The sequence below is a fragment of the Ptiloglossa arizonensis genome, chromosome 6 (genome assembly GCF_051014685.1).
Source record: "Ptiloglossa arizonensis isolate GNS036 chromosome 6, iyPtiAriz1_principal, whole genome shotgun sequence".
NCBI lineage: Eukaryota > Metazoa > Arthropoda > Insecta > Hymenoptera > Colletidae > Ptiloglossa > Ptiloglossa arizonensis.
In genome coordinates this window covers 17,943,111-17,962,219 of record NC_135053.1, presented here as the reverse complement: position 1 = coordinate 17,962,219, position 19,109 = coordinate 17,943,111, and the positions used below count along the sequence as shown (strand labels likewise).

The window sequence follows — 19,109 nt, the reverse complement described above, 5'->3', positions numbered from 1 at the left end:
ATACCAAAAGAGATTTTATTTTTTGATGAATTTTTTACACCAAACGTAAATTTTTCTTCGAATGTTATCTCACCTCGAAGAATCAGAAGGTATCTCTGATCTCTCGAATATTCTCCTAACCACTGAAAAACACAAAACGATGAAGTTGAAAGTGACCACTGTGTATGGAGTGGCTACATCGATAGCTCTCGTTTGCCGTTTATGTCCGTGATTCACGCTACCAGGATATCCCGTACAACCGGAGCTGGGTAAGAATATCAGTCGCGACCGTGCTTGTTACGTCAATCTAACTCGCTCGATTCATCGCTGTTCTTCTATAACGTTATCCTCATTCAGTCCGATCTCTTTATACGCGAGACGAACGAATTTGTGGATGAGAACCGGTGAAACGATCGGTGTCCACCGCTGGAAATTTACTTGAACGCGAGCGCTAGCGAGTCGCGAGGGGACTAGACGAGTCGAATGCAAGAAATCCTCGTCCGGTGCAACCGAGTGCACGTATGGTTCGCTCGGAGCGAATTAAAACATGGAAATTTACAACGAGAGCCTCTACAGCCCCTCTCAAAATGTACGACGCGCAATAACGAGGGCGAGTCTAGATAATAAAATTGGCCGAAGTTGCAACGAACGGTAACTACGGTCCATTTGAACGAAGTTACTATACTTGCCACTTGGAAACTGTACAGTGTTTCTCAAAGTACGTGCTACAGTCCAGAGGATGGTAAATTTTTTACGAAAAAATACGTGAGAATTTTGCAACAATTTTTTCAAAGATACGAAACTGAATTTTTCGTGCAACGAAGAGTCATTTTACGAGATTTATAATTTTCTAACGTTTGTTAAAGTTACTCACTTTTAAATTGCAAGGTATATGTAGATACCTGGACCCACCTCGTATAGACCCCGGATTCAAGAAACTTTTCGAACACTTTTCACTACCTGTTCGCATTAAAGATAAATTCAGGAACGAAGTAGTGTACCATTTGTCAAAATTTGTCAACAATTTAGATTTCTGGAACGCAGGAGCAGTTGGAATCTTAGTTAAAAGATACAGTTTATGCCTTAATATTTTATCGAATTTTTCTTGTTAGAGTTTCGTGTAGAAGTTTACAGTAGTCTCTTAAACTGACGACAGATATGCAAGGTATGTAGATATTTTAACGCATTTCGTATAGACCCCGGATTCAAGAAACTTTTCGAACACTTTTCACTACCCGTTCGCATTAAAGATAAATTCAGGAACGAACCAATGTTCCATTTGCCAAAACTGGTCAACAATTTAGATTTCTGGAACGTAGGAGCAGTTGGAACCTTAGTTAAAAAAATACAGTTTATGTTCCTTAATATTTTATCGAATTTTTCTTATTAGAGTTTCGTGTAGAATGTTTACAATAGCCTCTTAAACTGACGCAATCGACATCAGATATATAATATACGCAAATATTTCAACTCATCTCGTATAGACCCCGGATTCAAGAAACTTTTCGAACACTTTTCACTACCCGTTCGCATTAAAGATAAATTCAGGAACGAACCAATGTTCCATTTGCCAAAACTGGTCAACAATTTAGATTTCTGGAACGTAGGAGCAGTTGGAACCTTAGTTAAAAAAATACAGTTTATGTTCCTTAATATTTTATCGAATTTTTCTTATTAGAGTTTCGTGTAGAATGTTTACAATAGCCTCTTAAACTGACGCAATCGACATCAGATATATAATATACGCAAATATTTCAACTCATCTCGTATAGACCCCGGATTCAAGAAACTTTTCGAACACTTTTCACTACCCGTTCGCATTAAAGATAAATTCAGGAACGAACCAATGTTCCATTTGCCAAAACTGGTCAACAATTTAGATTTCTGGAACGTAGGAGCAGTTGGAACCTTAGTTAAAAAATACAGTTTATGTTCCTTAATATTTTATGGAATTTTTCCTGTTAGAGTTTCGTGTAGAATGTTTACAGTGGCCCCCTTAAGCTGACGCAATCGACGAACGTCGAAGGCTGAAAGTGGCTAGTACACCCACATCGACGGCACCCATTAAAGGGTTTATAACCGTGATTCACGCTATCAGGACACCCTCGCCGGAATCGTGATAAATATTTTCTAGACGAAGGGTCCGAAATAAAAATCCCGGCATCCAAAAAACGCGGAGCGCCACTACGCGGCGAAGTTTCGTATCGGTGACATTTATCACGTCAGCGTTTTCGATCTAACTTTTACGTACCGCGTTCAATGTTATGATAAGCGTTATCGCATCTCTCCGTAGCAAACTTTTCGGGCGAACATCCAAAAATTTTCAAGTCTCTTGATCTATCGAACGTTCCAAGATTCTTTTTCTTGCTCCCGGTGCACCGCAATAGGGAACGTTCGTCGAGCGTAACCGCAAGATATTAAGAATACTACCTTGATCAAAAAGTTTTAGGACTTTATTCATAAAATCAAAAATATAAATTTATTCGTCCAAATCGATATGGTCCCCTTCAAAGTAGTCCCCATTGACTGCAATGCACTTGCGCCAGCGCTTGATCCAATCCTCGAAACACCGCTGGTACTCAATTTTCGGTATGTCCATCAGAGCCGTCTTCGATTTTGTCATGACCTCCTCTCGGGTACTGTAACGCGTTCCGCGAAGCGGTTTTTTAATTCGGTTGAACAGAAAAAAGTCGCAGGGAGCCAGATCTGGTGAATTTGAAGGCTGCTGGATAGTGTTCGTGTTGTTTTTCGTCAAAAACTCGCGGATAAGGATCGCATTGTGCGCCGGTGCGTTATCGTGGTGCAAAATCCACGAGTTGTTTGCCCACAAATCTGGCCTTTTTTGACGAATTGCTTCGCGCAAACGTCTCAAAACGCCCAAATAATATTCTTTGTTGACTGTCTGTTTTTCTGGCAAGAATTCTTGATGCACAACACCATTGTAATCCATGAAAACCGTGAGCATCGCCTTCTTTCTTGACTGAAAACGACGTGGTTTTTTCGGTCTCGGCTCTTTCGGTGCACGCCATTCACTCGCTTGATGTCTGGATTGTGTGTCATACTCATAAATCCACGTCTCATCTCCAGTGATGATACGTTTAATAAATGTTAGGTCGGATTCGGCCTTGGAATGCAAACTCGTTGATGCTCAAATGATGCCATTTTCAAAATCGAAGACACGAACAAAGGAGATGTGCTCAGTACAACGTAACTTTTACAAATATCAAGCTATGATGCTGAAATTGGAAGGAAGTGTTAATGACAGATATGGTAACCTAACAAAAAAAAAAAGAAACAATCGGGTGATTGACAGCGACACACGGGGGACAGTCCTAGAACTTTTTGATCAAGGTAGTATACCTCGTAAAATTTAAACGAAATTTAAATTACATTTGGAAGCGTATCCACGGCCGATATTTATCCCTTCCTTATTATTTACCCGCTCGGTCACGGTTGAAAAATTCCTAGAATCTCCAGTTCACCGATCTCGGGGTTTCTCGGTAACATCGGGGTATTGCTAGAGGGGGGAGGAGACGTTAAATGAAATTTGCAAGCTCCGTTATCGCGTACTGAAATTATGTTACTTTGAGATTCCAAAATGGGGTTTTTATTACAAGCCGTGGACGTCAATTTTCTGAAATTAATCTTCGTCAATGTTCCTAATCGCCGTTTCCATTACTCACGTTCTGAACCACTCGCTTAGATAAAAATCTAAAGTCTCAGAGACGTGAAATTCATTGTTCTTCGAGACCTCGATTCCACCAGGATAATGGAACGATCTTCGACCAATAATTTACAATTTTAAACAAATTTCCACGAAACGAATCCCGTGGAGGGATTCACAACCCGTTTACATACCTCGTAGTCGTGGACCTGTATAATTTGTTTTTTTATTCAAACTGGTAGAAGGTTTGTAGGCAATCGGAGCAAATATGTATATAAGATAATACTTTGTATTATTTAATTTCTGTCTGAATTTACTTCTAGAATGAAATCTGAACCGATCAGTCGAATCGAAAAATATTTTAAACAAGAGTTACTCGATTATACAAAATTAATACACACTCGTGATACTCTCTCAGAAATAATAATGATCCATCAAAAAATCAAATACTCGAAAAATTCCACCGAGATATAATTATTTATTCAAGGATAAATTCAAGGATAAATATCTTTCCCTAGAGTAAATAAAATTAAGAACAAATAACCCCCCATGCAACGAATTATTTCATTTAAAATAGCCAAATAGAAATCGAACAACACCGTGACATGCATCGATCACAGGGTTAACATTTCCATTCTCCACGTTTGAAAATTACAAATGTATTAGCTTGTTTTTTTTTTTTGCTGTAAACGAAACACGATTTTTCTAAGCGTATAAACATTTTACTAAATTACATATTCTCCCAATATAATGGGGAACAACCCCAATAATGGGTACGTAAAAGTTAAATAATAGTAACTTTCGCGTTACGAAATCCACAAAGATCAACGTCGCTCGCGATCCACCCACGCTCTCAAAATCCTCCACCGTTCTATCGTTTGAAAAAAAAAAAGAAAGAAAAAAAAAATCACAGCAATAAATCCAACCCGATTTAATGCCCCCGACTCCTTCGGCCCTGATCGACGGACGTCGAAAGCTGAAAAGTGGCCAGCGAACCCGCACGGTTTACCTCCCCCCCTCCCCCAACATTAAACGTTTATACCCGTGATTCACGCTACCGGGACACCCCGGAACGCGGAGCTAGGTAAGTAAAGGTCTACGGTCGTTTTCGAAGTGGCGTTGGTCCCGACAGGACTCTCTCCACGTGCACGCAGACACGCGCTGCCCGCCATATTTCGTAGGTCACCTCGGGCATCCTCTTTCCAATAGGCAACAACCCCCTACCCCACCGATCGGAAGGCACGCGCTCGACACGCGACCGCGTACGGCCGCCAGGCGGATTTAACGCGCGATCGCTCTCGAGTGTCCGCGTGTAGGGGGGAGGGGTTAAAGTGCACTCAGAGGGGGGTGGTGCCTCTCCACGACAGTCACCCCTGCCTTGCACCGTTCCCCCGCCCCCACTCGGCTCACGACGATCGCACACGTCGTGGTACCTTCGTCTCGGTCCACGGGAGCCGAACGTCGACGAGGATGCACCCGATCTTGGGAGTCGATTTTAGGGCTGACGGGGTAAGAGATTTATTTCGCGGGGGGATCATCACTGGGATGGAGAGCTTCAGGGGGAGATGGTGGTGAATCTCTCGTGGGTGACTCTTCTACCGCGGTACGTGTAAGTTGTTATGGGTATGTTCCATGGGGAAGGGTTCTCGCGTAAAGGTGGAAGAATCTGAAGAAATTTGAGCAGTATGCAAAGATTTGTGACAGAATAAATAGTTTGTACGATGTATTCCCTGCTGAGATTGCTTTTTCTCGGAATACAAAGTCGTGGTTGTAATTGGTGGCCTGTTTCGCGACCTACCCCGCTTTCAAGCGAATTTATGGAACTGCAAGGAAGAGGGAGGATTATAGGGGTGTGTGGAGAGGGATTAGGTGGAGGTGTTGGATGATTCTTCTATGGGTGAGGGTAGATTGGTAGAGTGTAACGATGGAAGTGGCTCAGGTGTGTACAGGTGGAGGAATCTAGTCGCTTTGGTGCAACGAAGGAAACATTTGATGTCGAATGGTTTAGATTCGGTATTCAATTGACGGTTCTCGTCGAGCTGCTGGCCTTCTTCAGCGGAGAGGAGTTGCGTCGATGTGATTATTGATCCATCGCGCAAGCCACCCCGGTTTCAAGCGAACCGGTGTACCCGATCACGTCGCTTGAAACCGGGGATTACTATACTTGGTCTTTAATCGGTTACCCAGATCGTTAACTCTCGGTTGGGTGGGCCTTTTAAAAATAGCTGCCGATTACGGTTACTTTATTGCAACGATTCTTACCCCTTATAGTTGCAACAATACATTGTTGCCGAGATCGTAGATCGAGAGACGATGGGATCGAGGGAGAAGGAGCGAGCCGGCATACGATGGCGTGCATTGCCTCTATTGACCACCCCATACTCTGCTATTACAGGGCATTTGAATAATGAATATATTAGCACGTTTCAGGCTGTCGTCCGATTTTGATACAAATCCTTGAGAGGCAAAGTTATGGCGGATACAGGCTGAGTCACTTATGACAAACTAACCGGACAAGTTTCACGTGTTTCGCTAACGGGGAGTCGTCGAATCGATCGGGGACGCTGTCTAGATGGGAGCGATATCGGACATTTCAAAGTCTCGGTAATTCGGTTTGTCTTACGGCGGAAGGTCAACGAAGGTCGTACAAACATAGATGCACCTAGAACTGTCAGGCGATAGACTCCCTTAAGATTCTCACCCTCGACAAAATCGAAAACCACCCACCTATATTTTACCGTCCTCTCAACCTCTAACATTCTGCTACATCCTCCAAAAATAATACCTTACCGAAAGCTTCCCCTACCACTTCCCTTCAACATCCCTTCATCTAGACACTGCCAGCCAGTACACTCCATTAAGTATCCCAAACAAAGAATCAAAGATTCTACACCACCTGCTGCTCGCTGATCCTCCACCACACTCTACCACATACCCCAAAACTGAACTCTCACCTTCTTCCCCATCTGGATCCACCTGTCCAGCTCTCACCACCAGGAAACGTTTCAAAATCCCAACCAATAGTCACCCACGGTTGCACCTGGACAATAAACTCCGTTCACGGAGCATCTATCCGTGACAACTCTTTCGAACCGAGCAGTCCTCGATCGGGACGCATCGGAACTGGAGAGTGGTCCAACCGTACGAGTGTCATCGTGGGACACGATCACAGGGACTCCTTCGGGGTCACTTCGCGAACCCCTTGGCAGCCCGTAGAGGGGCTGGAGGGAACGTGGGGGGTTGCAGGGAGGGGACCGCCACCGCGTGCCGCGATTCCACCCCCGGTTGCATTATCTTGAGATACCGAGGCGGCATTACCGCCGTGGTACTTCTCGGCCCTGGTCTGCCGGTATCGGTGGCTGGGGCGACGAGTATCATTGTACGGCATGAAACATGACAGGCCCGGGCCATTGTACAGGGAGACGCGTAGGCTACGAGGCAGGGGAACGGAACGACGAGGGAGCCAGTTACCCCAGCCCCGCTTCCGTCGAGCTACCTACTACCTCTAGCGGCTCTGCGCCCTTCTCTCTTTCCCCCCCTCTCTCTCTCCCTTTAACGGGGTGTCGTTCCTCTGGGCCCATAACACGATAAGAAGCGTGTCAGTTCGTTACCGTGGCTGGAGGCTGGGTGGGGGATCGCCTAAGTGCACGATGATAGATACACTCCCCCCCTCCAACCCGCCGAAAATCCCCCGGTGCAGAGCCAGATAATTCTTCGCATTCAATTTGTACAATATGCCGAATCCGATGTCAGATACGCGGCACGCCCCGAGTGAGAGACGCGCGCTGCTCCGGGCCATCGGATCGAGCTCGTTCCCCCCTCCTAGATAAGGGAACCGCGGAAATAGCTTTCGTTTCACTGCCGCCCCGGGGGGGTACCTGTTCCTTCCGTTTTTTCACCGGGAGGAGGGGATCACCGGCATTGAAAATATGCTGGCTAGGATTCTTCGAGAGTTGCGATTTGCGTGGTGTACTGCAGGAAAGTGGAAAGAATGCACTCGAATGGAATTTAGAGGGAAGGATTTTTAAAAAATGTTACGTGTGCATTGTGTAGTGGGAAGGTGGAAAGATTGCACTTGGATTGGATTTGGATTTGGAGAAGAGAATTTTTGGTCAAATGTACCGCATTATATAGTAGGAAGGTGGAAAGAATTCACTTGGATGGAATTCGGATTTAGAAAGCAGAATTTAAAAAAAAATTATGTATGTATTATATAGTAGGAAGGTGGAAAGAATGCACTTGTATGGAATTTGGATTTGGAGAACAGAATTTTTGGAAAAAATGACGTACGTATAATATAGTAAGAAGGTGGAAAGATTGCACTTGGATTGGATTTGGATTTGGAGAACAGAATTTTTGGTAAAATGTACCGCACTATATAGTAGGAAGATGGAAAGAATGCACTTGGATGAAATTCGGATTTAGAAAGCAGAATTTAGAAAAGAAATTACATACGTATTATATAGTAGGAAGGTGGAAAGAATGCACTTGTATGGAATTTGGATTTAGAGAGCAGAATTTTTAGAAATAATTACGTATGTATTATATAGTAGGAAGGTGGAAAATATGCACTTGGTTACAATAGAGATTCGGTGAGGAGAATTTTTGGAAAATCTTACTTCATCACTGACGATTGAGATTTCGTATCACGCGAACTGACAATGATTCGAAAAATTATCTTAAATCAATTGTACACGAGGATAATACGTAATTAACAAAAGACCGCAGAATCCCCCTAACTCTGGACTATAGATGCTCCCGTTTATGGCTGTGGACGTCGAGGGACGAAAATAGGGACGATCGCAACCCTTTGCGTTCGCGCGGGTGCTACTAAATCTAACCTCAGTTATTATTACTCGATTATTAGTATTAAACGAGAACCAAATAATATTCGAGTAATTTCCTGAAAATAATTACTATGGAGTCCTTATCAAGAATCGATCGTACAGACGATTATATTCCATCGTCTAGAAAATTTCAAGGTTAGGTATCACAATCGAGTTTTTAAAACTGATTCAAAATGATTTCTTCCTAAAAATCGTCACCGGATATTTAAAATCGTTCATAGAAATCGTCATCTTCGTTTTATCGAAGTACGATCTTTTCAGACAGTTTCAAACGATTGTTATTAAACACGAATTGGACGAATAAAAATTTCACCGTTATTTCGTCGTTGAATATTCCTACCGAGATTTTCGTGGACCGTTTGTCAGCCTCAGAATGCAATGTCAATGCACGCGTTGGAATTTATGAAACCTTTTATCGAGTATCTTTGCATAGCATTTTAAAGTCCGAAGCATCCGTAAGCGGAGCTCCTGTGGCATGTTTACTGGACCTGCACCCGGCATTGGCACAAAGCCGAACGTTTACGTTTACCGAAACCCCTGTTTCGATTCAATCCCGTGCAATTCGAACGAGATAATGACGGTTACCAATACACCCTTCTTACTTTAAATTAGACCAGGAACACGCACGAGCCCATTCTCGTTCGAAAGTGCAATGCAAACTCTTTTTAAATGGCAACTTACTTTGAAACTTCTGCTGGTAAGAAACTCGGAAATTTAAATAAAATATCATTAAATAAAAATAAATAATAGTATCGAAAACAGTATTAAATTAAACAAAAAGTATTAAATAAAAACAAATTCTGAAACTGAAGAAATTTTCAGTGTTTCACTTAAAAAATTTTCATGTTCGTAAATACAAAGTTTCTTACCTTTGGAAATTTACACTAACATATTTTGTTACTTTAAAATTTCAACGTCAATGTTTCTCTCGTATTTCAAACTTTCATAGAGCTCAACTTCGAAACTTTTAGTCCATCAGTTCCATCAGTTTCCCCACGTGGCAATACAATATCAATCGAACCCTTCAATAATAAAATAATTACAAAAATCACGCGTCCTTGATCGTTCTCACATCGTCTTCAAAAAAATACAAACAATACACTATCCCCGTTCGTTGGTAAAAACTTCAAAAGATATACCACGATAGCGAACGCGCAATCGTTCTAATCGAAATAACGCTAGAGAAATTACTATACCGACTCAAAAAAAGACACCGTGCAATATTCACCGGAAGGAGGGATGTTCGCGGGAACGAGCACCCCCGTGATCGTCAGAATTCGGCGATCGAGGCTGGATCAATGGAGACGCGAGAAGGAAGTTCCGTAAGAGCTAGTTGTGCGCGCGCGGTGGGGGAAGGGGTGGGGGTAGCAGAGTTGCAGGACCGAAAGGCCATTAATTACGTCACGGAAGAACGCAGACGTTGGCTCAAACAAAGGGCCCCGCTTACATCTCTCCCCCCCTCCCCAACTCCCTCCCGGCGCGCCGGCCCACTCTCGAAGTTACCAATACGAACGCGTCGTTCGTGCACGCTTCATATATCCAGAGCCTAATTATGTCGGATTTGCATATCTCCAGTCGCGCTGGACCGAACAACTTCGAGCTTTTGTCCCTGCCAACAGGACATCCGTTCCCCCCATCCGTTTCGTTGTTGCCCTCGGAAGCGGTCGCTAAGAGATCATTCCCGATAACGGTGCGCGCGCCCGCGCGTACGCCCGCCGATGCGAGAGATACAATAATAAAAATAAAGGAAAGCAAAAAAAGAAAAAAGAAAAGGAAAAAACTCGTGTAACCAACCCGTCTGGATCTCTTATTTTGCGTTAAATAGGCGGATCGACGATGGTAGGGGGTCGTGGGGGGCCAGGTGGGTGCGTGGAGGGGGGCGGGGTCTCGAAACGAAAATAAGGAACAGCAGCGCCGCGGGAGCGTTCAATGAAGCGCGGATAAGTGAATAACGGGGACGGGAAACGCGGTTGCTTTCGCGGGCGCATTGTTTTCGAACTGAATAAGGTTGTTCGTTTAAACCGTTGGAACCGAACGCGAAACTGGAACAATTCGAGTTTCTTTTTTCACCCGTTTCTTCTTCTTCTTTTTTTTTTTTCTTTCTTTTTCTTTTCATTTTTAACCCCCTCCCCGCCAGCGCGACGCTGTTACTTCGAACCGAGAACCGAGGGAGGAACTCGAGGAATCGCGAACACGGTATCCAGTGTCGATGTCGGGGCTCGTCGCGGGTCTGTGCCAAAAAATGTGCAACCTGCCCCGTTATGCTCGAAACGAATCTTTTTTTGTCGCCCTGTAACCGAGGAGAGGTTACACCGGTGAGTAGTGCGGGGAATGGGATCGGTCGACGGGGGTTACAATTAACGAGGGAACCTCGAGAGTGGCTCCCCCCTCGGAATTCGGTCAAACTTTGTACACCTGGAGGGTATTTTTGGGACACAATTGGAAGGTACACCTATTCTGGGAATATTACCCAGGTGTGAGGGCTCGAAACAGGTTGGTTCCAACCCCCTCCCCCTTTGTCCTCTCTGGGTGAATTTTTATTTCTACACTATTTTTTATACTTTTAGTTTTTCCAAAGCAACGTTTTTCCCATTGTTTGAAATTTGATAATTGTTTCTCACAATTTCGCTATCCTTCAATGTTTACTATACTTTCACAAATGTATTAAATGACAATGACTTTTATCGGGGGTAGAATCTTGTCGCCTAGAAATCGTTAACTTAATTTCGTATACGTGTACATATTCGTATACATATCTAGTATATACTCGTATACATACTTATTTCTGTATACGTATGTTATATATACTCGTACACATACTTATTTTTTGTATACATATCTTTACAAATTCGTATGCATATTTATTTCGTATACATATATTAAATAGACATACACGTATAACGCGAGATTCAAATGTGTTTCCTGCGTCACCAAACCTTCAGAACTGGCTTGTTCACCGTTCTGGGACGCACCTTGAGTTTCTCAATTTATTGCGTTCCCGTGGCGAAGGAGTCCCCCGTTTGTAACCATAATAGTCGCTCCTCCGTTGTTCGCGACGGTGGCGTTTCACTCGCCCCGAACCGCCTCGATCTCGTTTCGAACGAATCCCCGTAGCGTCGGGCGATTACACGCCGCTCCCCACCCCTCCGTACGGTCGCGGCCACGAGCGTCGCGCGAGGAGCAACGTGGCCGCGAAATATCGCGGTCGGTGGCACCGTTGCCGCTACCGCCGGCCCGAAAAATAATCGTCCCCCGCGGGTGTCGCGCGTGTGTCGAGGAGACACGAAACGACCAACGCCGACACCGCGGCGTGGAGGCTTTACGCGCACCGACGCGTCGCATCAGCCGGGCCGAGAGCGACCGGAAGAACCCGAGCGAGCAGGAGAGCAGCAGTGGGAGTGGGGGTGAAACGGAGAAGGACGTTCCGCGAAAGACGGAGAGGCGAAACGCGGGCGAGAGAAACGACCATCGGGAAGGACGAGACAGAGGTGGAAACGAAGAGGGAAACGACAGCGTTGGATAGCGAGCGAGCGGGGGGAGGGGCGGGTAGAGGGGGGCGGTAGGGCGGTAGGGAGTGGGTGGGTGGGCGAAAAGACGATAGGAGAGCGGAGAACCGAGAGAGCAGAGGCATCCGCGCGCTCATTTCCGTTTCAGAGCCGTCGAGGGGGATGAAAAGGGGGCGCTAACTCGCGAGATATTAATTCCGTGTTAGCGCTAGGAGGGTTGCAGGGGCGAAAACTACGTGCCGAGGGGGTGGCCAGCCCTCCAGCATCTCTCATCCTCCTCTGCCGCCAACCTCGCTGCCACCGCCAACACCCCCTTCTCCCTGGTCGTCGCATCAACCTCCACAGCCTGCCACCCCTTGCGATTCCGGGCGCAACCCCCCACAGGGGGGTTGGTTGAGGAACAGGAGAAAGAGAGAGATAGATAGATAGATAGATAGATAGAGAGAGAGAGAGAACCGGTTTGCCGGCGGGAGGCGTTACAAATCAGAGATTAGCCATAGTTAACTCGACTTGCGCAGTCAAACAGTTAATCAATAAACGATTATTTACATCGTGTGCCCGCGGACCGGGGGCCTACGGGCACGCGGGTTTCCACGCGTACGCGTACGCGCGCCCGTCGAGCATATTTCGCTTCTACGAGGAATAACGAATGCGTGGCTGATAACGGGGACTTCCCGGCGCTGCTGATAAATGCACCCGGGGTGACCGGCTGGAGGTAGCAAGCGCCAAGGGAAACGGGGGGTGGGGGTAGGGGTCGGACTCGATGTAAGAATTCACCGTGGAGTTTTTTCTCTTCAACGAGCCAAGGGTTGATGAGTTCATTTGGTTAATTTTTCCTTTTTTTTATTCCATCCAGATTGCCCGGTTTTTGGAAACGTTTCGACCGCGAGGGGTGGGGGGTGAGGGGGCCAATTAACGAGGGAACGTCGAGAATAGCTCGAAGAAGAATCCTCTCGGAATTCGGTCAAACTTTGTACACCTGGAGGGTATTTTTTTTTTGGAGACTATTGGAAGACACTTGGAGGGGGGGGTTGTTGGTTTGGCCCCCTTCTGTTAATTTCACTATTTTGTATGCTTAGAGTGTTTTTAAAGTAGTAGTTTTAGTGATTGTTTGAAATTTGCTCCACAATTTTTCGTTCCATTCAGATTGGCTTATTTTTCCAAACATTTTGATCGTGAGGGGGGTCAATTAACGAGGGAACGTCGAGAGTGGCTCTCCCCTCGGAATTCGGTCAAACGTTGCACACCTGGAGGGTATTTTTTCGACACATACTTTGAGAAGGGGAAGGGGGGAGTGGACCCCCTTCTTTGGACGATCAGTTTTAATCTCTACACTATTATTATACTCACAGTATTTTTAAAGCAATATTTTTCACGATCGTTTGAAATTTCTTCCAAATATTAGATTGTTCGGAAAATAATTTCGTTTCTTTTGATGAAAACAAAACACAATGTTTTTAGAGTGTATAAACATTTCATTAAATTATATATTCTCCATTTTGGAAAACGAAATGACTTTCCGAACAACTCAATAATTGCTCACAATTTTTCACTCCATTCAGATTGGGTGTTAAATCGAAAAAGACTATCAAGCAACTCGAGGCTTCGAGTTCGAGGTGTATTGTCTATTACGAGACACTTAATTCTGCTAACTTAACCATGGGGGCGGGGGGGGGGGGGGGGTGAGAGGGGGTTGATTCGAGGTTAAAGTTCACGATTTTTCTTTTTCTCTATCGATTGTGCACGATCGATGGCCTTCGGGAACAATTCGGAGGATACGGTCCACGATCGTGATTTAAATTGAAAGAATAATTGCCAATGGGTTTGAGTCCCCAAGTAGACCCGCGGGGGTCTGGCGGACCCTCTCCGTAGTAAATTATGTACCGCTGTCCGATACGAGCATGCTATTTTTCGACCAAATTAAAGAGGATTAAACACACCGCTTACACCGTGTCCCGTAATTTGACCTTGCAAAAACATTTCGAAAAAGATTCAATTATTGTACAATAACTCCTCGATATACAAAAAAATCCATCCTCAACGTCCACTGTACCGAGGACACGACCTAACGATGTGAAACTCCCAACGGGTCACAAAAGACCCACGCGCTGCCGAACGAACGAAACCTCGTGAACTTTAAACGAGGGAACCGATAATCGAGCGTTGCGAAATCGGTTATTTTCGTACACGGCTCGGGGACCAACGAATTTTACCCCTCGTTGTTGGTAGTGGCAGCGATTCGTTGATAAAATAAAATGATAATTACAGCCTCGGGTCATTTAATATACGACGGTCATTCTTATAATAGGAAGTAATTTTCTAATAAACCCAGCCCGTACCCCGTTATTCATCGCGCGATGAAAATAATAGCGGAACCCTTTGCCAGTCACCGGGTGGTGGGTGACTACGTAGAAATTACTACTATCGATCCCGCTATACATCGGTGCATATGCCGATCAGCGTTTCGTATCTGCTCCATAATCTAAATGACATATTCGCAGATTTTACATTCAATCTCCATTTGGAGGTAACTCGTGCCGCTCGAATACTCGTTATCTCTGACCCGTAAAATGAGCGACGAGCCGAACTTGACGAGGAATGCATCGATCAGATGTACGAGCCACTTTCCCGACCGTATCGAATTTCATAGCTCGTGTACACCGCCGGCACTGTAACACGGCCGTTACTTTATCGCGTTGTTTTATTGCATTTTAAAGGTTCCTCTAGACGAGAAGGATGGACGGTACATTAGGGTGATATTAACAATTTTTCCAACGAGGATTTTGCTAGGAAAAAATTCAGCAATAAATCCGAAGGACACTGAAATTAAACATTTTTTACATGACGACCAACGATGTGGTAGTTTTCAATGTGACGCGTGAGTCGTGTGTCGGAAGATGGTATAGGGTACGTGTGTAGGGTTGATGAGGAATGAAATAAAAAATATTGTACGAAATAAATAAAATATATTTCTTTTGGGAAACACTTCAAACGCAAACTAATTGCCTACAGTGGCGCCATCTACAATTTGCTGAAGATTTCAATTTGGTTGCTCTTGACGAGAAGGATAGGAGGTACATTAGGGTTATATTGACATTTTTTCCCAGCGAGGATTTTGCGAGGGACGTGAAAAAATTAAGCAACGAGGTGCAATAAATCTGGAGGACACCGAAATCTAAAATTTTTGTCATGGCGATCGACGATGTGGAAGTATTAAATGTGGTGATTCGTGTGTGTGAGAAGATACGTCTATAGGGTTGATAAAAAATGAAATAAAAAATATTGTACGAAACAAACGGTATTTCTTTTGAGAGAAAGGGTAGTAGATACTTCAAACGTGGACTAATTACCCACAGTGGCGCCACCTACAATCTGCTCAAGTTTTCATTCAGACAGTTGCTCGACGAAAATCAAATTTCGTCCCAACATATGTACCTATCTTCTTTATTCTTCCATACGTTTAACCAACCAAGTGTTTCGTTCCCAACTTACCCCGGATACAAAGCACAAAGTGTCCAGTAACGTTCAAACATTAAAAATCGAGTAATGTCGGTTGTGTGACTGAAGTATCTATACCCAATACGAGACATGTATCTATCTTCCTTATTCTTCTGTACGTTTAACCAACCAAGTGTTTCGTTCCCAACTCACCCCGGATACAAAGCCACAAAGTGTCCAGTAACGTTCAACATTAAAAATCGAGTAATGTCGGTTGCGTGACTGAAGTGTCTATACCCAATACGAGACCAAGTATCCTCCCACGGTATCCGATCTGTCTTTCTTCCATCCGAACAATTTAAATACGATTCGATTCTCCGAATCAACGGAATCCGAACTCTTTTCCCCGGTTTGGAGCCTCTTCCGTCTCCCCACCCGATGAACTCACTCCCCCGTTCGTTGCAACCCCCCCCCCCCCAGGAATACTTTCCAGGGACTTTCGATTCGCTTGAAAGCGGGGTGGCGAGTTCCCTGGTCGACCGAGACCGGTAACTACCGAGACGATCGAGTTACGCGAACGCAAACAGGGGACGGAGACGATCGCTTGAATCCGGGGCGAGTGGGGAAAAATCGTCGTAAGTGGTTACGGTGTCCCTTGGTCGGACAACGTGGACGGTCCAGAACCATTGCGGACACGTCGTCAGCGATCTCGCGGTTCTCGCTAGCGGAGAACCATAGGTGACTACCAGCCTGGTGATGGTAACAAACGACGATGAGTGGGGCAGAGGCAGGGGTTGGGGGTTGGAGGTAGCTGGATGACTGGCGGCGGAAGCGTCGTCATGGCGACGCATCGATCAGCCACCGCCACGCGAATCGAGTCGAGCCGAGGCCACATCACACACTGCCGGCCGCCGCATCGCTGGATACACACGTGCATCACACCGACGAGCTCGCGCTCGCTCGCTCGTTCGCTCGCTCGCGCGCACGGGGACACGGTGCACGCACACCGACCACCCTGGACACGGGGAGCGCATCGCGCCGCATTGTGCGCTCCGAGCAGACCTCCTTAAGGGGGTTCCCTTTCTCGGGCGAAAAAATCGATTGTTTTTTGTTTCTTGCTTTCTTTATCTTTTTCTTTTTTTTTCACTTCTCTTCAACCGTAGGGGTTAGTACACATCTTTAAACGGTGAATCGGTGTTCGAGGAATTGGAGATACCATTTGAGTGCGTAATGTGGGATGGTAAAGATTGAGTTTGTTATTTTTCTTTTCTTTTCACGAGTTTTTTGAAATTCTAAGGGCTTGGACGGTTGCGTTTACGAAGTAAGTCGGATATTTCGAAGAATACGAATTTATTGCAAATACACTGAATGTCCTTCTTCGAGGGGGGGGATCTTGTATCGTGGAACACTGGAAAGTGGCTTTTCTTCGCAAATCTGCACAACTGTCGCAATAGCTTTCTCATTGTCTGTATATATCTCGAGGAAACGTATATACTTTTTTTTCACAAGCAGATACTAATTTGTTAAAGAAATAGTTGATTTCTGATGAGAAACGGAGCTACTAGGTTCGTCGTTTTATTTTTCTAAAGATGGTACTACTGTTCGACGAACATGTGTGAAGTTCCACGTAGATCCGTCGACTCGTTCGTGTATTTACAGTTGTTCAAAGTTGAAGTGTCGTAGCATCTTTTTTACAATGAAAAAAACGACAAAACTTACTAAACAACCTAGTACATCATCCTAGAAACCTCGATGAAAAAGGACACTCCAGAATGAATTCAAAAATTCAAAATTGGTGTACTTCCATTTCTTCAAAACACATGGAAACAAATAAACTTCGAGGAGCTTTCCAAACTGGAAGAGCCAGCCAAAAATGTTACCACAAGAAAATATCAAAAATACATCCTCGAATATAAAAAGCACCCACCTGCCCACACAGAGTACCTAATTAAAACCGTGAAAAAGATCAATTATCGCAATACATTTTCCCCGAGGTGAATCGACGCGATTTTTCTCGGTACGAACGCATTTAATTCGGTCACGTCTACGGGCGCGTTTCCAATCGGATGAACACAAGGGCGGAGGAGTGGTGGACGCGTTAATTCTCGAGAAGCAGGCAACTTCTGTAATCCACACCGGGGCTGGCGTCCGGTCGATCAAGCCGGAAGCTCGCGCGGACCATAGAGGTGAGGTCCGAAGAAATCGTTGTTGGCCTGGCCGAGGTCAGGGTTCCCGGTTCGGGGAGCCGCTCAATGAGAGCTGCGTGCACCGGGGACGTTCATTTCCTCGCGACATTACACCGTGTCACCGGTAACAGCCGCCGCGATTACTTCCTCGCTTTTGGCCCCGAGAAACACCGAGAACCCCGCGATTTGCGATTGAAAGAATGGCCGCATTGAATCTTCCCTCACCCGTGGCCCCTATCCAGTCCTTGGCGGGTACCCGGTAGCAGATACGGGAACCGATATTCCAGCAATCGAATTGCCTTTCGATCGTCGGACGGAGAAGGTGTTGGCAATAATCGTGCGGGGGCGTGGGAATCAAGATTGATGGGACTTGTTGAAACGGTCGAGTCGCGAACGCCGGTACGAGAGATTGAAGATCGGGGCTGAACGCTAGGGAGGGTTTCCGATCTACGTGTTACTTGTCCGTTCGATCAGCAGAGAGTGGATAAAGGTCGTGGACGATATCGATCGTTCCACGAACAAAATTGCAAACTTGGGTAGCAGAGCGTGTGCAAACTGCATCGTTCTGAGTGTGTTTGTTCGACGAGGAGGGATCAGAGAGTCTGTGGTTGCGGACCGGGTGGACTGTTGGAGAAAGTGGTTCTGGGCATAGGGCAAACCGGTAGTCTGTCTCAGTGTTACCTGTCTGTTCAACTAACAGAGACTTGGGACTAAAATTGTAAGGTTTTTGTAAATATCTACTTGATGGAGTATTCCTTACTGAGTGTCATTTGATAAGTTCGATGAAGAAGGATTAGAGAGTCTGTGGTTGTGGATTAGGTGGACTGTTGCTCACTTGGTGAGAGTGGTTGTAGGCATAGGGCAAACGGGTAGTCTATCTGAGTGTTACCTATGACTATTCAACTAACAGAGATTTGGGAGTTCGTGGTAGCACATGGGCTAAAATTGTAAGGTTTTTGTAAATATCTATTTAATGGAGTATTCCTTACTGAGTGTCATTTGATAAGTTCGATGAAGAAGGATTAGAGAGTCTGTGGTTGTGGATTAGGTGGACTGTTGCTCACTTGGTGAGAGTGGTTATAGGCATAGGGCAAACCGGTAGCCTATCTGAGTGTCACCTATGTCTATTCAACTAACAGAGATTTGGGAGTTCAAGGTAGCACATGGGTTAAAATTGTAAATATCTATTTAATGGAGTATTCCTTACCCAGTGTCATTTGGCAAGTTCATAGTGAAATAATAAGGAGTTGGAGATGACAGTTCGTGTAGGTATCCTTACTGTTATTCGATAAGTAGAAACTAGGGTGTCCTCGACTTTTGAAACCTCTACTATTATTTACAGATTCGCAAATTCGACAAAAGTGTTCACGGATCTATCTTTCTCTATCTTTCGCACCTGTCACAATTATAGCTCTCTTTCTATCGTCTTCTCGTCCCCTTTCCCTAACAAGAAAACTATACTTTCACACTGCTGTTAAACATCTTACCA

At 45.1% G+C, this 19,109-nt stretch overlaps 2 protein-coding genes across 8 annotated transcripts in view; one reads left to right on the top strand and one right to left on the bottom strand.

Annotated features, from left to right (window-relative positions):
* Positions 1–19,109, bottom strand: part of Ets65a (DNA-binding protein D-ETS-3) — a 79,162-nt gene that overhangs the window by 34,170 nt on the left and 25,883 nt on the right. The window lies entirely within an intron of this gene.
* Positions 1–19,109, top strand: part of LOC143148721 (uncharacterized) — a 77,340-nt gene that overhangs the window by 37,780 nt on the left and 20,451 nt on the right. For 2 of the 6 annotated variants that reach the window (XM_076315341.1, XM_076315340.1), the window contains exon 3: positions 14,714–14,886. The exons of the other annotated variants lie outside the window; for them this stretch is intronic. In XM_076315341.1, coding sequence (XP_076171456.1) covers positions 14,714–14,878 — 165 coding nt within the window. In that variant the 3' untranslated portion in view covers positions 14,879–14,886. Of the gene's footprint in view, positions 1–14,713; positions 14,887–19,109 lie in introns of those variants that run through there. 6 annotated transcript variants of the gene reach the window in all.